Here is an 18868-nt window from a genome sequence, read left to right as displayed (position 1 = left end):
CCCAGGGACTGGCCCATCACAGACCCCAGTGTGTGTATGTGCCACCTTCACCCCAGGGACCGGCCCGTCACTGACCCCAGTGTGTGTATGTGCCACCTTCACCCCAAGGACTGGCCCGTCACTGACCCCAGTGTGTGTGCGCTACCTTCACCCCAGGGACTGGCCCGTCACTGACCCCAGTGTGTGTATGTGCCACCTTCACCCCAGGGACTAGCCCGTCACTGACCCCAGTGTGTGTATGTGCCACCTTCACCCCAGGGACCGGCCCGTCACTGACCCCAGTGTGTGTATGTGCCACCTTCACCCCAGGGACTAGCCCGTCACTGACCCCAGTGTGTGTGTGCGATATCTTCACCCCAGGGACCGGCCCGTCACTGACCCCAGTGTGTGTGTGTGCCACCTTCACCCCAGGGACTAGCCCGTCACTGACCCCAGTGTGTGTGTGCGATATCTTCACCCCAAGGACTGGCCCGTCACTGACCCCAGTGTGTGTGCGCTACCTTCACCCCAAGGACCGGCCCGTCACTGACCCCAGTGTGTGTGTGCACCACCTTCACCCCAGGGACCGGCCCGTCACTGACCCCAGTGTGTGTGTGCGCCACCTTCACCCCAGGGACCGGCCCGTCACTGACCCCAGTGTGTGTGTGCGCCACCTTCACCCCAGGGACCGGCCCGTCACTGACCCCAGTGTGTGTGTGCGCCACCTTCACCCCAGGGACCGGCCCGTCACTGACCCCAGTGTGTGTGTGCGCTACCTTCACCCCAGGGACCGGCCCGTCACTGACCCCAGTGTGTGTGTGCACCACCTTCACCCCAGGGACCGGCCCGTCACTGACCCCAGTGTGTGTGCGCTACCTTCACCCCAGGGACTGGCCCGTCACTGACCCCAGTGTGTGTGCGCTACCTTCACCCCAGGGACCGGCCCGTCACTGACCCCAGTGTGTGTGCGCTACCTTCACCCCAGGGACCGGCCCGTCACTGACCCCAGTGTGTGTGTGCACCACCTTCACCCCAGGGACCGGCCCATCGCTGACCCCAGTGTGTGTGTGCGATATCTTCACCCCAGGGACCGGCCCATCACTGATCCCAGTGTGTGTGCGCCACCTTCACCCCAGAGACCGGCCCGTCACTGACCCCAGTGCGTGTGTGCGCCAACTTCACCCAAGGGACCAGCCCGTCACTGACCCCAGTGCGTGTGTGCGCCACCTTCACCCCAGAGACCAGCCCGTCACTGACCCCAGTGTGTGTGCGCCACCTTCACCCCAGGGACTGGCCCGTCACTGACTCCAGTGTGTGTGCGCTATATTCACCCCCAGGGACTGGCCTGTCACTGACCCCAGTGTGTGTGTGCGCCACCTTCACCCCAGGGACCGGCCCGTCACTGACCCCAGTGTGTGTGCGCTCTATCTTTACACAGGGACCGGCCCGTCACTGACCCCAGTGTGTGTGCGCCACCTTCACCCCAGGGACTGGCCCATCACTGACCCCAGTGTGTGTATGCGCCACCTTCACCCCAGGGACTGGCCCATCACTGACCCCAGTGTGTGTATGCGCCACCTTCACCCCAGGGACCGGCCCGTCACTGACCCCAGTGTGTGTGCGCTCTATCTTTACACAGGGACCGGCCCGTCACTGACCCCAGTGTGTGTGCGCCACCTTCACCCCAGGGACTGGCCCATCACTGACCCCAGTGTGTGTATGCGCCACCTTCACCCCAGGGACTGGCCCATCACTGACCCCAGTGTGTGTATGCGCCACCTTCACCCCAGGGACCGGCCCGTCACTGACCCCAGTGTGTGTGCGCTCTATCTTTACACAGGGACCGGCCCGTCACTGACCCCAGTGTGTGTGCGCCACCTTCACCCCAGGGACTGGCCCATCACTGACCCCAGTGTGTGTATGCGCCACCTTCACCCCAGGGACTGGCCCATCACTGACCCCAGTGTGTGTATGCGCCACCTTCACCCCAGGGACCGGCCCGTCACTGACCCCAGTGTGTGTGCGCTCTATCTTTACACAGGGACCGGCCCGTCACTGACCCCAGTGTGTGTGCGCCACCTTCACCCCAGGGACTGGCCCATCACTGACCCCAGTGTGTGTATGCGCCACCTTCACCCCAGGGACTGGCCCATCACTGACCCCAGTGTGTGTATGCGCCACCTTCACCCCAGGGACCGGCCCATCACTGATCCCAGTGTGTGGATGTGCCACCTTCACCCCAGGGACCGGCCCGTCACTGATCATTGGCCTAATAATGGGCAACCTAATAGCTACAAACGCATCCTACACTTTAAGGAAAAGAGGTTCGTCTTGTAACACGAGGGTGAGAGCGGCCCTCAGTGATCAATTATCACCCCATTCATGTACACAGGGCTGCCCCCAGGGGGGGGGTGTGTGTGGAGGGGGGGGGGCGGTATTACCCTTTGTGGACCCCGCAGGCAGTGCCAGCCCAAAGTTAGATGATTGCTCCAGAGCCCCCACTGGCGCCAATTAAGGTCTGAAGTCTGCCGGAGAGTCGCACTCGGAAGTCTCCTTTAATCTCCTCGCCGAAGTCACGCCGCTGCGGCTCTCATGGTAACAAGAATCAGGTCTGCCCAATGACTGCGCCCCGTCCCCCCGCCCCCCGCGCGCCGCACCGTCCGGAGAATCGTCTGCTTCAATTAGCAGCTACAAGGCCGAGGCGAGGAGGGAAGGCGGGTGGAGGGGGGACCCCAGGAGAAGAGTACGGGGGGGGGGCTGGAGGAGAAAAGAGTACCTGTATATGAAGACGGAGGAGACGGCGATGGCGAGGAGGGAAGGCGGGTGGAGGGGGGACCCCAGGAGAAGAGTACGGGGGAGGAGAAAAGAGTACCTGTATATGAAGACGGAGGAGACGGCGATGGCGAGGAGGGAAGGTGGGTGGAGGGGGGACCCCAGGAGAAGAGTACGGGGGGGGGGGGGGAGGAGAAAAGAGTACCTGTATATGAAGACGGAGGAGACGGCGATGGCGGGGAGGGAAGGCGGGTGAAGGGGGGACCCCAGGAGAAGAGGAGGGGGGGGAGAAAAGAGTACCTGTATATGAAGACGGAGGAGACGGCGATGGCGAGGAGGGAAGGCGGGTGAAGGGGGGACCCCAGGAGAAGAGTACGGGGGGGAGAAAAGAGTACCTGTATATGAAGACGGAGGAGACGGCGATGGCGGGGAGGGAAGGCGGGTGAAGGGGGGACCCCAGGAGAAGAGTACGGGGGGGGGGAGAAAAGAGTACCTGTATATGAAGACGGAGGAGACGGCGATGGCGAGGAGGGAAGGCGGGTGGAGGGGGGACCCCAGCAGAAGAGTACGGGGGGGGGGGGCCGGAGGGGAAAAGAGTACCTGTATATGAAGACGGAGGAGACGGCGATGGCGAGGAGGGAAGGAGGGTGGAGGGGGGACCCCAGGAGAAGAGTACGGGGGGGAGAAAAGAGTACCTGTATATGAAGACGGAGGAGACGGCGATGGCGAGGAGGGAAGGCGGGTGGAGGGGGGACCGCAGGAGAAGAGTATGGGGGGCGGGAGGAGAAAAGAGTACCTGTATATGAAGACGGAGGAGACGGCGATGGCGAGGAGGGAAGGCGGGTGGAGGGGGGACCCCAGGAGAAGAGTACGGGGGGGGGGAGGAGAAACGAGTACCTGTATATGAAGACGGAGGAGACGGCGATGGCGAGGAGGGAAGGCGGGTGGAGGGGGGACCCCAGGAGAAGAGTATGGGGAGGAGAAAAGAGTACCTGTATATGAAGACGGAGGAGACGGCGATGGCGAGGAGGGAAGGCGGGTGGAGGGGGGACCCCAGGAGAAGAGTACGGGGGGGGAGGAGAAACGAGTACCTGTATATGAAGACGGAGGAGACGGCGATGGCGAGGAGGGAAGGCGGGTGGAGGGGGGACCCCAGGAGAAGAGTACGGGGGGGGGAGGAGAAACGAGTACCTGTATATGAAGACGGAGGAGACGGCGATGGCGAGGAGGGAAGGCGGGTGGAGGGGGGACCCCAGGAGAAGAGTACGGGGGGGGGGAGGAGAAACGACTACCTGTATATGAAGACGGAGGAGACGGCGATGGCGAGGAGGGAAGGCGGGTGGAGGGGGGACCCCAGGAGAAGAGTATGGGGAGGAGAAAAGAGTACCTGTATATGAAGACGGAGGAGACGGCGATGGCGAGGAGGGAAGGCGGGTGGAGGGGGGACCCCAGGAGAAGAGTACGGGGGGGGGAGGAGAAACGAGTACCTGTATATGAAGACGGAGGAGACGGCGATGGCGAGGAGGGAAGGTGGGTGGAGGGGGGACCCCAGGAGAAGAGTACGGGGGGGGGGGGAGGAGAAAAGAGTACCTGTATATGAAGACGGAGGAGACGGCGATGGCGGGGAGGGAAGGCGGGTGAAGGGGGGACCCCAGGAGAAGAGTACGGGGGGGAGAAAAGAGTACCTGTATATGAAGACGGAGGAGACGGCGATGGCGGGGAGGGAAGGCGGGTGAAGGGGGGACCCCAGGAGAAGAGTACGGGGGGGAGAAAAGAGTACCTGTATATGAAGACGGAGGAGACGGCGATGGCGGGGAGGGAAGGCGGGTGAAGGGGGGACCCCAGGAGAAGAGTACGGGGGGGGGAGAAAAGAGTACCTGTATATGAAGACGGAGGAGACGGCGATGGCGAGGAGGGAAGGCGGGTGGAGGGGGGACCCCAGGAGAAGAGTACGGGGGGGGAGGAGAAACGAGTACCTGTATATGAAGACGGAGGAGACGGCGATGGCGAGGAGGGAAGGCGGGTGGAGGGGGGACCCCAGGAGAAGAGTACGGGGGGGGGGGGAGGAGAAAAGAGTACCTGTATATGAAGACGGAGGAGACGGCGATGGCGGGGAGGGAAGGCGGGTGAAGGGGGGACCCCAGGAGAAGAGTACGGGGGGGAGAAAAGAGTACCTGTATATGAAGACGGAGGAGACGGCGATGGCGGGGAGGGAAGGCGGGTGAAGGGGGGACCCCAGGAGAAGAGTACGGGGGGGAGAAAAGAGTACCTGTATATGAAGACGGAGGAGACGGCGATGGCGGGGAGGGAAGGCGGGTGAAGGGGGGACCCCAGGAGAAGAGTACGGGGGGGGGGAGAAAAGAGTACCTGTATATGAAGACGGAGGAGACGGCGATGGCGAGGAGGGAAGGCGGGTGGAGGGGGGACCCCAGGAGAAGAGTACGGGGGGGGGGGCTGGAGGGGAAAAGAGTACCTGTATATGAAGCCGGAGGAGACGGCGATGGCGAGGAGGGAAGGAGGGTGGAGGGGGGACCCCAGGAGAAGAGTACGGGGGGGAGAAAAGAGTACCTGTATATGAAGACGGAGGAGACGGCGATGGCGAGGAGTGAAGGCGGGTGGAGGGGGGACCGCAGGAGAAGAGTATGGGGGGCGGGAGGAGAAAAGAGTACCTGTATATGAAGACGGAGGAGACGGCGATGGCGAGGAGGGAAGGCGGGTGGAGGGGGGACCCCAGGAGAAGAGTACGGGGGGGGGAGGAGAAACGAGTACCTGTATATGAAGACGGAGGAGACGGCGATGGCGAGGAGGGAAGGCGGGTGGAGGGGGGACCCCAGGAGAAGAGTATGGGGAGGAGAAAAGAGTACCTGTATATGAAGACGGAGGAGACGGCGATGGCGAGGAGGGAAGGCGGGTGGAGGGGGGACCCCAGGAGAAGAGTACGGGGGGGGGGAGGAGAAACGAGTACCTGTATATGAAGACGGAGGAGACGGCGATGGCGAGGAGGGAAGGCGGGTGGAGGGGGGACCCCAGGAGAAGACGAGTACCTGTATATGAAGACGGAGAGACGGCGATGGCGAGGAGGGAAGGGCGGGTGGAGGGGGGACCCCAGGAGAAGAGTACGGGGGGGGAGGAGAAACGAGTACCTGTATATGAAGACGGAGGAGACGGCGATGGCGAGGAGGGAAGGCGGGTGGAGGGGGGACCCCAGGAGAAGAGTACGGGGGGGGGGGGGGGGAACGAGTACCTGTATATGAAGACGGAGGAGACGGCGATGGCGAGGAGGGAAGGCGGGTGGAGGGGGGACCCCAGGAGAAGAGTACGGGGGGGGGGAGGAGAAACGAGTACCTGTATATGAAGACGGAGGAGACGGCGATGGCGAGGAGGGAAGGCGGGTGGAGGGGGGACCCCAGGAGAAGAGTACGGGGGGGGGAGGAGAAACGAGTACCTGTATATGAAGACGGAGGAGACGGCGATGGGGAGGAGGGAAGGCGGGTGGAGGGGGGACCCCAGGAGAAGAGTACGGGGGGGGAGGAGGAACGAGTACCTGTATATGAAGACGGAGGAGACGGCGATGGCGAGGAGGGAAGGCGGGTGGAGGGGGGACCCCAGGAGAAGAGTATGGGGAGGAGAAAAGAGTACCTGTATATGAAGACGGAGGAGACGGCGATGGCGAGGAGGGAAGGCGGGTGGAGGGGGGACCCCAGGAGAAGAGTACGGGGGGGGGAGGAGAAACGAGTACCTGTATATGAAGCCGGAGGAGACGGCGATGGCGAGGAGGGAAGGAGGGTGGAGGGGGGACCCCAGGAGAAGAGTACGGGGGGGGGGAGGAGAAACGAGTACCTGTATATGAAGACGGAGGAGACGGCGATGGCGAGGAGGGAAGGCGGGTGGAGGGGGGACCCCAGGAGAAGAGTACGGGGGGGGAGGAGAAACGAGTACCTGTATATGAAGACGGAGGAGACGGCGATGGCGAGGAGGGAAGGCGGGTGGAGGGGGGGACCCCAGGAGAAGAGTACGGGGGGGAGAAAAGAGTACCTGTATATGAAGACGGAGGAGACGGCGATGGCGAGGAGGGAAGGCGGGTGGAGGGGGGACCCCAGGAGAAGAGTACGGGGGGGGAGGAGAAACGAGTACCTGTATATGAAGACGGAGGAGACGGCGATGGCGAGGAGGGAAGGCGGGTGGAGGGGGGACCCCAGGAGAAGAGGACGGGGGGGGGAGGAGAAACGAGTACCTGTATATGAAGACGGAGGAGACGGCGATGGCGAGGAGGGAAGGTGGGTGGAGGGGGGACCCCAGGAGAAGAGTACGGGGGGGGGGGGAGGAGAAAAGAGTACCTGTATATGAAGACGGAGGAGACGGCGATGGCGGGGAGGGAAGGCGGGTGAAGGGGGGACCCCAGGAGAAGAGTACGGGGGGGAGAAAAGAGTACCTGTATATGAAGACGGAGGAGACGGCGATGGCGGGGAGGGAAGGCGGGTGAAGGGGGGACCCCAGGAGAAGAGTACGGGGGGGGGAGAAAAGAGTACCTGTATATGAAGACGGAGGAGACGGCGATGGCGAGGAGGGAAGGCGGGTGGAGGGGGGACCCCAGCAGAAGAGTACGGGGGGGGGGGCTGGAGGGGAAAAGAGTACCTGTATATGAAGCTGGAGGAGACGGCGATGGCGAGGAGGGAAGGAGGGTGGAGGGGGGACCCCAGGAGAAGAGTACGGGGGGGAGAAAAGAGTACCTGTATATGAAGACGGAGGAGACGGCGATGGCGAGGAGTGAAGGCGGGTGGAGGGGGGACCGCAGGAGAAGAGTATGGGGGGCGGGAGGAGAAAAGAGTACCTGTATATGAAGACGGAGGAGACGGCGATGGCGGGGAGGGAAGGCGGGTGAAGGGGGGACCCCAGGAGAAGAGTACGGGGGGGAGAAAAGAGTACCTGTATATGAAGACGGAGGAGACGGCGATGGCGGGGAGGGAAGGCGGGTGAAGGGGGGACCCAGGAGAAGAGTACGGGGGGGGGGAGAAAAGAGTACCTGTATATGAAGACGGAGGAGACGGCGATGGCGAGGAGGGAAGGCGGGTGGAGGGGGGACCCCAGGAGAAGAGTACGGGGGGGGGGCTGGAGGGGAAAAGAGTACCTGTATATGAAGCCGGAGGAGACGGCGATGGCGAGGAGGGAAGGAGGGTGGAGGGGGGACCCCAGGAGAAGAGTACGGGGGGGAGAAAAGAGTACCTGTATATGAAGACGGAGGAGACGGCGATGGCGAGGAGGGAAGGCGGGTGAAGGGGGGGACCCCAGGAGAAGAGTATGGGGGGCGGGAGGAGAAAAGAGTACCTGTATATGAAGACGGAGGAGACGGCGATGGCGAGGAGGGAAGGCGGGTGGAGGGGGGACCCCAGGAGAAGAGTATGGGGGGGGGAGGAGAAAAGAGTACCTGTATATGAAGACGGAGGAGACGGCGATGGCGAGGGGGGAAGGCGGGGTGGAGGGGGGACCCCAGGAGAAGAGTATGGGGAGGAGAAAAGAGTACCTGTATATGAAGACGGAGGAGACGGCGATGGCGAGGAGGGAAGGCGGGTGGAGGGGGGACCCCAGGAGAAGAGTACGGGGGGGGGAGGAGAAACGAGTACCTGTATATGAAGACGGAGGAGACGGCGATGGCGAGGAGGGAAGGCGGGTGGAGGGGGGACCCCAGGAGAAGAGGACGGGGGGGGAGGAGAAACGAGTACCTGTATATGAAGACGGAGGAGACGGCGATGGCGAGGAGGGAAGGCGGGTGGAGGGGGGACCCCAGGAGAAGAGTACGGGGGGGGAGGAGAAACGAGTACCTGTATATGAAGACGGAGGAGACGGCGATGGCGAGGAGGGAAGGCGGGTGGAGGGGGGACCCCAGGAGAAGAGTATGGGGAGGAGAAAAGAGTACCTGTATATGAAGACGGAGGAGACGGCGATGGCGAGGAGGGAAGGCGGGTGGAGGGGGGACCCCAGGAGAAGAGTACGGGGGGGGAGGAGAAACGAGTACCTGTATATGAAGACGGAGGAGACGGCGATGGCGAGGAGGGAAGGCGGGTGGAGGGGGGACCCCAGGAGAAGAGTACGGGGGGGGGGAGGAGAAACGAGTACCTGTATATGAAGACGGAGGAGACGGCGATGGCGAGGAGGGAAGGCGGGTGGAGGGGGGACCCCAGGAGAAGAGTACGGGGGGGGGGGGGAGAAACGACTACCTGTATATGAAGACGGAGGAGACGGCGATGGCGAGGAGGGAAGGCGGGTGGAGGGGGGACCCCAGGAGAAGAGTACGGGGGGGGGAGGAGAAACGAGTACCTGTATATGAAGACGGAGGAGACGGCGATGGCGAGGAGGGAAGGTGGGTGGAGGGGGGACCCCAGGAGAAGAGTACGGGGGGGGGGGGGAGGAGAAACGAGTACCTGTATATGAAGACGGAGGAGACGGCGATGGCGAGGAGGGAAGGCGGGTGGAGGGGGGACCCCAGGAGAAGAGTATGGGGAGGAGAAAAGAGTACCTGTATATGAAGACGGAGGAGACGGCGATGGCGAGGAGGGAAGGCGGGTGGAGGGGGGACCCCAGGAGAAGAGTACGGGGGGGGGGAGGAGAAAAGAGTACCTGTATATGAAGACGGAGGAGACGGCGATGGCGAGGAGGGAAGGCGGGTGGAGGGGGGACCCCAGGAGAAGAGTACGGGGGGGGGGGGGAGAAAAGAGTACCTGTATATGAAGACGGAGGAGACGGCGATGGGGAGGAGGGAAGGCGGGTGGAGGGGGGACCCCAGGAGAAGAGTACGGGGGGGGGGAGGAGAAAAGAGTACCTGTATATGAAGACGGAGGAGACGGCGATGGCGAGGAGGGAAGGCGGGTGGAGGGGGGACCCCAGGAGAAGAGTACGGGGGGGGGAGGAGAAACGAGTACCTGTATATGAAGACGGAGGAGACGGCGATGGCGAGGAGGGAAGGCGGGTGGAGGGGGGACCCCAGGAGAAGAGTACGGGGGGGGGGAGGAGAAACGAGTACCTGTATATGAAGACGGAGGAGACGGCGATGGCGAGGAGGGAAGGCGGGTGGAGGGGGGACCCCAGGAGAAGAGTACGGGGGGGGGGAGGAGAAACGAGTACCTGTATATGAAGACGGAGGAGACGGCGATGGCGAGGAGGGAAGGTGGGTGGAGGGGGGACCCCAGGAGAAGAGTACGGGGGGGGGGGGGGGAGGAGAAACGAGTACCTGTATATGAAGACGGAGGAGACGGCGATGGCGAGGAGGGAAGGTGGGTGGAGGGGGGACCCCAGGAGAAGAGTACGGGGGGGGGGGGGGGAGGAGAAACGAGTACCTGTATATGAAGACGGAGGAGACGGCGATGGCGAGGAGGGAAGGCGGGTGGAGGGGGGACCCCAGGAGAAGAGTATGGGGAGGAGAAAAGAGTACCTGTATATGAAGACGGAGGAGACGGCGATGGCGAGGAGGGAAGGCGGGTGGAGGGGGGACCCCAGGAGAAGAGTACGGGGGCTGGAGGAGAAAAGAGTACCTGTATATGAAGACGGAGGAGACGGCGATGGCGAGGAGGATGAAACAAATGACGATGGAGGTGACTTCCAGGACAGAGAAGCTGGCTGAGAGACAAGAGAAGACAATCAGATTCCACACAAGACTCGGCTACACAATTTCCCAATTCTACATTTTTTGTTTCATTTGTTTGTTTGTATTTTTGCTTTTTTCGGAAAATCAGGAAATTAGAAAATTTGGAATTCCGAATTTCCGAACTTTAGAATCTCGAATTTCCAATTTTCTAATTTGCCAAATTTCCAAAAAAAGAAAAAAAAACAAAAAACGAATTTCGGAAATTGAAAAATTTGGAAATTCGGAATTAAGGAATTTGTCAAAATTTGTTAAAAAACGAATTGCACGAGGTTAGGTGTACTTACTTTTATCAGATACTGTGTATATACCTCCATATACTATATACACCCCATATATACTATATACACCCCATATATACTATATACACCCCATATATACTATATACACCCCATATATACTATATACACCACATATATACTATATACACCCCATATATACTATATACACCCCATATATACTATATACACCCCATATATACTATATACACCCCATATATACTATATACACCCCATATATACTATATACACCCCATATATACTATATACACCCCCATATACTATATACACCACATATATACTATATACTTCCCCATATATACACCCCATATATACTATATACACCCCATATATACTATATACACCACATATATACTATATACACCCCATATATACTATATACACCCCATATATACTATATACACCCCATATATACTATATACACCCCATATATACTATATACACCCCCATATACTATATACACCACATATATACTATATACTTCCCCATATATACACCCCATATATACTATATACACCCCATATATACTATATACACCCCCATATACTATATACACCCCATATATACTATATACACCCCCATATACTATATACACCCCATATATACTATATACACCCCATATATACTATATACACCCCCATATACTATATACACCCCATATATACTATATACTTCCCCATATATACACCCCATATATACTATATACACCCCATATATACTATATACACCCCCATATACTATATACACCCCATATATACTATATACACCCCCATATACTATATACACCCCATATATACTATATACACCCCATATATACTATATACACCCCCATATACTATATACACCCCATATATACTATATACACCCCCATATACTATATACACCCCTATATACTATATACACCCCATATATACTATATACACCCCATATACTATATACACCCCATATATACTATATACACCCCATATATATTATATACACCCCATATATACTATATACACCCCATATATACTATATACACCCCATATATACTATATACACCCCCATATACTATATACACCCCATATATACTATATACACCCCCATATATACTATATACACCCCCATATACTATATACACCCCATATATACTATATACTTCCCCATATATACACCCCATATATACTATATACACCCCCATATATACTATATACACCCCATATATACTATATACACCCCATATATACTATATACACCCCCATATACTATATACACCCCATATATACTATATACACCCCATATATACTATATACACCCCCATATACTATATACACCCCATATATACTATATACACCCCATATATGTTATATACACCCCCATATACTATATACACCCCATATATACTATATACACCCCCATATATATACTATATACACCCCATATACTATATACACCACATATATATATACTATATACACCCCATATACTATATACACCACATATATACTATATACACCCCATATATACTATATACACCCCATATATACTATATACACCCCATATATACAATATACACCACCATATACTATATACACCCCATATATATACTATATACACCCCATATACTATATACACCCCCATATATATTATATACACCCCCCCTATAGACACATGGAGAATATTAGCCCCTCCCCTCTCTTACTTTTCATGCACTCCGGGTTGCTGTTGTCGAATCCGCAGGGCGGGACATCCTTGGGCGCCGCCCCTCCCGGCCAGTGGATCTCCCTCCCCGGCACCCGGACGATGCTCCTCTGAGTCCCGTTGTAATTGGCCACCACCTGCGAGGCGACAGATTGAGGGTCACCTGTCAGAGCCAATCACCGTCCGGGGGGGTCCAGACCCGCCCCCTCCCCCCGTCCATCGCCTCACCTGAAAGTCTCCGCCCGTCTCCGAGAGGTCCCACAGCGAGTAGTCGTTCTCCCGGTCCCCGTTGTCGTCCACCCTCAGGAATCCCGACACCCCTGTCAGTGGAGGAAAGGGTTCTTTACAGTAAGAGCGAAGAGAAGGGTTCTTTACAGTAAGAGCGAATAGAAGGGTTCCTTACAGTAAGAGCGAAGAGAAGGGTTCTTTACAGTAAGAGCGAATAGAAGGGTTCTTTACAGTAAGAGCGAAGAGAAGGGTTCCTTACAGTAAGAGCGAATAGAAGGGTTCCTTACAGTAAGAGCGAATAGAAGGGTTCCTTACAGTAAGAGCGAATAGAAGGGTTCTTTACAGTAAGAGCGAAGAGAAGGGTTCTTTACAGTAAGAGCGAATAGAAGGGTTCCTTACAGTAAGAGCGAATAGAAGGGTTCTTTACAGTAAGAGCGAATAGAAGGGTTCTTTACAGTAATAGTGATAGGAAGGATTCTTTATAGTAAAAGAGGTGGCAAAGGGGGAGGTAAAAGTGTCAGAAGGGATTCTTTACAGTAAGAGTGGTCAAGCTGTAGAAAGTCCCACCCAATGAGACCAAACCAGCCATGGAATTTAAACAAGACCAGATGCTTTCCTTATAGATGCCGCCTCAGTATAAGATCACATGGGAATGTTTTCCATCGAATCTGATCCCTCCATATTTGTCCTGGAACAAGCATGCAGCCAGTGAAGTCCCCCCTGTCCTGGAACAAGCATGCAGCCAGTGAAGGGGCTGTGCTCCTCTCACGGGACGGAACAGGTTAAGCAGTAATGGTGATGCACATCCATGGCGGCGGCGGCACATCACAGGAGCGGCGGTCTGCGAGCGGATTGGTCGGTGGGAACCACATAATGAAGGGAAAATTACCCCTAAATGGGATCATTATCCCGCAGCTCCGATAATGGGGAGGGGGAGGTGTCACTCCGCACATTCAGCCGCCATAACGCACGTCTTATGTAAAGGGGGGGGGGGCTCCGGACAAAACAGAAACCCCTCCTCCGCAAAATGTACAGCGCCTGTAAAAAGTATTCATACCCCCCCTAGAAATTTCCCCATATTTTGTCATCTTACAAGTGGAAGGAAAATGATACAAATAAAGCCCAGCGATCCGCTGCATGTGTACGGCACTTTTAGCTGCGGTTGCGTTTAGCTGCGCTTCTTCTCTTTTTCTTCTTCTCGTCTCTTCTTCTTCTTCTCCTTCTTCTTCTTCTCTTCTTCTCCTTCTCTTCTTCTCGTCTTCTTCTCTTCTTCTTCTCTTCTTCTTCTCTTCTCCTTCTTCTCTTCTTCTTCTCTTCTTCTTCTCTTCTCCTTCTTCTCTTCTCCTTCTTCTCTTCTTCTTCTCTTCTTCTTCTCTTCTCCTTCTTCTCTTCTTCTTCTCTTCTCCTTCTTCTCTTCTTCTTCTTCTCTTCTTCTTCTTCTCTTCTTCTTCTCCTTCTTCTCTTCTTCTTCTTCTTCTTCTCTTCTTCTTCTTCTTCTTCTCTTCTTCTCTTCTCTTCTTCTCCTTCTCTTCTTCTCGTCTTCTTCTCTTCTTCTTCTTCTCTTCTTCTTCTCTTCTCCTCTTCTTCTTCTCTTCTCCTTCTTCTCTTCTTCTTCTTCTCTTCTTCTTCTTCTCTTCTCCTTCTTCTCTTCTTCTTCTCTTCTCCTTCTTCTCTTCTTCTTCTCTTCTCCTTCTTCTCTTCTTCTTCTCTTCTTCTCGTCTTCTTCTCTTCTTCTTCTCTTCTCTTCTTCTTCTTCTCTTCTCCTTCTTCTCTTCTTCTTCTTCTCTTCTCCTTCTTCTCTTCTTCTTCTCGTCTTCTTCTCTTCTCTTCTCCTCTTCTTCTTCTCTTCTCCTCTTCTTCTTCTCTTCTCCTTCTTCTCTTCTTCTTCTTCTCTTCTTCTTCTTCTCTTCTCCTTCTTCTCTTCTTCTTCTCGTCTTCTTCTCTTCTCCTCTTCTTCTTCTCTTCTCCTCTTCTTCTTCTCTTCTCCTTCTTCTCTTCTTCTTCTTCTCTTCTTCTTCTTCTCTTCTCCTTCTTCTCTTCTTCTTCTCGTCTTCTTCTCTTCTTCTTCTCTTCTTCTTCTCTTCTCCTTCTTCTCTTCTTCTCTTCTTCTTCTCTTCTCCTTCTTCTCTTCTTCTTCTCTTCTTCTTCTCTTCTTCTCTTCTCCTTCTTCTCTTCTTCTTCTCTTCTTCTTCTTCTTCTCTTCTTCTCTTCTTCTTCTCTTCTTCTCTTCTCCTCTTCTTCTTCTCCTCTCCTTCTTCTCTTCTTCTTCTCTTCTTCTTCTCCTCTCCTTCTCTTCTCCTTCTTCTCTTCTTCTTCTCTCCTTCTCTTCTTCTTCTCTTCTTCTTCTCTTATTCTTCTCTTCTCCTTCTTCTCTTCTTCTTCTCTTCTTCTCGTCTTCTTCTCTTCTTCTTCTCTTCTCCTTCTTCTCTTCTTCTTCTTCTCTTCTTCTTCTCTTCTCCTTCTTCTCTTCTTCTTCTCTTCTTCTTCTCTTCTTCTCGTCTTCTTCTCTTCTTCTTCTCTTCTTCTTCTTCTCTTCTTCTCTTCTTCTTCTCTTCTCCTTCTCTTCTTCTTCTTCTCTTCTTCCTCTTCTCGTCTTCTTCTCTTCTTCTTCTTCTTCTCTTCTCTTCTCCTCCTCTTCTCCCTCTCTTCTTTCTCTACTCTTCTTCTCTTCTTCTTCTCTTCTTCTTCTCTTCTTCTTCTCTTCTTCTTCTCTTCTTCTTCTCTTCTTCTCGTCTTCTTCTCGTCTTCTTCTCTTCTTCTTCTTCTCTTCTTCTTCTCTTCTTCTTCTCTTCTTCTCTTCTTCTTCTCTTCTCCTTCTCTTCTTCTTCTTCTCTTCTTCCTCTTCTCGTCTTCTTCTCTTCTTCTTCTTCTCTTCTTCTTCTCTTCTTCTTCTTCTTCTCTTCTCTTCTCCTTCTCTTCTCCTTCTCTTCTAATTCTCTTCTTCTTCTCTTCTTCTTCTCTTCTTCTTCTCTTCTTCTCGTCTTCTTCTCGTCTTCTTCTCTTCTTCTTCTTCTCTTCTTCTTCTCTTCTTCTTCTTCTCTTCTCTTCTCCTTCTCTTCTTCTTCTTTTCTTCTCGTCTTCTTCTCTTCTTCTTCTCTTCTTCTTCTTCTCTTCCTCTTCTCTTTTCTTCTTCTCTTCTCTTCTTCTTCTCTTCCTCTTCTCTTTTCTTCTTCTCTTCTCTTCTTCTTCTCTTCCTCTTCTCTTCTCTTCTTCTTCTTCTCTTCTTCTTCTCTTCTCTTCTCTCTTCTCTTCTCTTCTTCTTCTCTTCTCTTCTTCTTCTCTTCTTCTTCTCTTCTTCTCTTCTTCTTCTCCTTCTCTTCTCCTTCTCTTCTCCTTCTTCTTCATTTCTTTTTCTCTTCTTCTTCTTCTCTTCTTCGATGTTGACACGTCACTTCCTCCCGTTGTAATGCCGTGTGCGCGGCTCGCACCGATTCATATAGGCCTCTTATGACGTCACAGTCCCATCGTGTTCCGTGCACCCGGAACACGATGGGACTGTTGACGTCATAAGAGGCCTATATAAGTCAGTGCGAGCCGCGCACACGGCATTACAGCGGGAGGAAGTGACGTGTCAACATCGAAGAAGAAGAAGAAGAGAAGAACAAGAAGAAGAGAAGAAGAAGAAGAGAAGAGAAGAAGAAGAGGAGAAGAAGAAGAAGAGAAGAGAAGAAGAAGAGAAGAGAAGAAGAGAAGAAGAAGAAAAAGAGAAGAAGAAGGAGAAGAAGAAGAAGAATAGAAGAAGAAGAGAAAAAGAAGAAAAGAGAAGAAGAAGAATAGAAGAAGAGACGAGAAGAGAAGGAGAAGGAGAAGAGAAGAAGAAGAGAAGAGAAGGAGAAGGAGAAGAAGAGAAGAGAAGAAGAAGAGAAGAGAAGGAGAAGAAGAGAAGAAGAGAAGAGAAGAAGAAGAGACGAAGAGAAGAAGAAGGCGACAGAACCCCAGACGGCGGTGAAGACCTGCACATCCCCCCACCCCAGAAGACATTGAAGAAGCAGCCCCCCCTCGTAAAAGAGCTAAAGAAGAGAGGGGGGGCCCCGGAGCTGACTAATAAATTACTGTAATAACCCTGTGTAGTGTTTTTTTTTTTTTACATATTATTTTCCGCCAGGTGAATGGCTAGGGGTACGATGTACCCCATACTCATTCACCCAGGGTGGGGGGCCGGCATCTGGGGGCCCCCTTATTAAAGTGGGGTCCCGGATTCCGATAAGCTCCCCTCCTGCAGACCCCGACAACCAACGGCCAGGGTTGTCGGGAAGAGGCCCTTGTCCTCATCAACATGGGGACAGATGCACCTACCCCCCCCCATGTTGAGGGTATGTGGCCTGGCACGGTTAAGGAGGGGGGGGGCGCTCGCTCGTCCCCACCCCTTTCCTGACCGGCCGGGCTGCTGCTCGGATACGGGTCTGGTATGGATTTTGGGGGGGATCCCACGCCGTTTTTTCGGCGTACGGGGTGTCTCCTTAAAATCCATAGCAGATCCAAGGGCGTGGTATGCTCCTGTAGGGGGAACCCATGCCGGTTTTTTATTTGAAATTTGGCGTGGAGTTCCCCTTCAAGATTCATACCAAACGCAGCTGACACAGCGCACTGCAGTTACCTGCGGTTCTGTGCCGATAGCTGCGGGATTTCCCAGCTGGATGCATCCAGTTCTATTTTTTCTATCCGCACAAAACCACGGGGAACAAAACCGCAGGTAACCGTAGTGTGTGAATGATGTCATATAGAGCCCACCTGTGTGTCATGTAGTCTCAGTATAAATACAGCTGTTCTGTGAAGCCCTCAGAGGTCTGTTAGAGAATCTTAGTGAACAAACAGCATCATGAAGGCCGAGGAACACACCAGACAGGTCAGGGATAAAGTTGTGGAGAAGTATAAAGCAGGGTTAGGGTATAAAAAATATCTCCCAAGCTTTGAAGATCTCACGGAGCTTCTGTTCAATCCATCATCGGAAAATGGAAAGAGTATGGCACAACCGCAAACCTACCAAGACATGGCCGTCCACCTAAACTGACCGGGCCCGGGCAAGGAGAGCATTCATCGGAGAAGCAGAGAAGACGTCCATCGTAACTCTGGAAGGAAGGTAGTCGTCATCAGATAAGAGAAGGAAGGTAGTCGTCGTCAGATAGGAGAAGGAAGGTAGTCGTCGTCAGATAAGAGAAGGAAGGTAGTCGTCATCAGATAGGAGAAGGAAGGTAGTCGTCGTCAGATAAGAGAAGGAAGGTAGTCGTATTCAGATAGGAGAAGGAAGGTAGTCGTCGTCAGATAGGAGAAGGAAGGTAGTCGTATTCAGATAGGAGAAGGAAGGTAGTCGTCGTCAGATAGGAGAAGGAAGGTAGTCGTCGTCAGATAGGAGAAGGAAGGTAGTCGTCGTCAGATAGGAGAAGGAAGGTAGTCGTCGTCAGATAGGAGAAGGAAGGTAGTCGTCGTCAGATAGGAGAAGGAAGGTAGTCGTCATCAGATAGGAGAAGGAAGGTAGTCGTCGTCAGATAGGAGAAGGAAGGTAGTCGTCGTCAGATAGGAGAAGGAAGGTAGTCGTACTCAGATAGGAGAAGGAAGGTAGTCGTCATCAGATAGGAGAAGGAAGGTAGTCGTCGTCAGATAAGAGAAGGAAGGTAGTCATCATCAGATAGGAGAAGGAAGGTAGTCGTTGTCAGATAGGAGAAGGAAGGTAGTCGTCGTCAGATAGGAGAAGGAAGGTAGTTGTCGTCAGATAGGAGAAGGAAGGTAGTCGTCGTCAGATAAGAGAAGGAAGGTAGTCGTCATCAGATAGGAGAAGGAAGGTAGTCGTCAGATAGGAGAAGGAAGGTAGTCGTCATCAGATAGGAGAAGGAAGGTAGTCGTCGTCAGATAGGAGAAGGAAGGTAGTCGTCAGATAGGAGAAGGAAGGTAGTCGTCATCAGATAGGAGAAGGAAGGTAGTCGTCATCAGATAGGAGAAGGAAGGTAGTCATCATCAGATAGGAGGAGGAAGGTAGTCGTCATCAGATAGGAGAAGGAAGGTAGTCGTCATCAGATAGGAGAAGGAAGGTAGTCGTCATCAGATAGGAGAAGGAAGGTAGTCGTCGTCGTCAGATAGGAGAAGGAAGGTAGTCGTCATCAGATAGGAGAAGGAAGGTAGTCGTCGTCAGATAAGAGAAGGAAGGTAGTCGTCGTCAGATAGGAGAAGGAAGGTAGTCGTATTCAGATAGGAGAAGGAAGGTAGTCGTCGTCAGATAGGAGAAGGAAGGTAGTAGTCGTATTCAGATAGGAGAAGGAAGGTAGTCGTCGTCAGATAG

At 53.9% G+C, this 18868-nt stretch overlaps 1 protein-coding gene across 1 annotated transcript in view; it reads right to left on the bottom strand.

The window, feature by feature from the left end:
• Positions 1-18868, bottom strand: part of NPR1 (natriuretic peptide receptor 1) — a 99134-nt gene that overhangs the window by 28856 nt on the left and 51410 nt on the right. Inside the window, exons 5-7 of the mRNA XM_040332794.1 lie at positions 12595-12686; positions 12368-12503; positions 10278-10362 (exon numbers count right to left, since the gene is read on the bottom strand). Of these exons, the coding sequence (XP_040188728.1) occupies positions 10278-10362; positions 12368-12503; positions 12595-12686 (313 nt within the window). The remainder of the gene's footprint in view (positions 1-10277; positions 10363-12367; positions 12504-12594; positions 12687-18868) is intronic.

Source organism: Rana temporaria, chromosome 13, assembly GCF_905171775.1.
Source record: "Rana temporaria chromosome 13, aRanTem1.1, whole genome shotgun sequence".
NCBI classification, from domain to species: domain Eukaryota; kingdom Metazoa; phylum Chordata; class Amphibia; order Anura; family Ranidae; genus Rana; species Rana temporaria.
The sequence above is the reverse complement of the archived record's forward strand: the minus strand, read 5'-3'. Positions and strand labels throughout refer to the sequence as shown.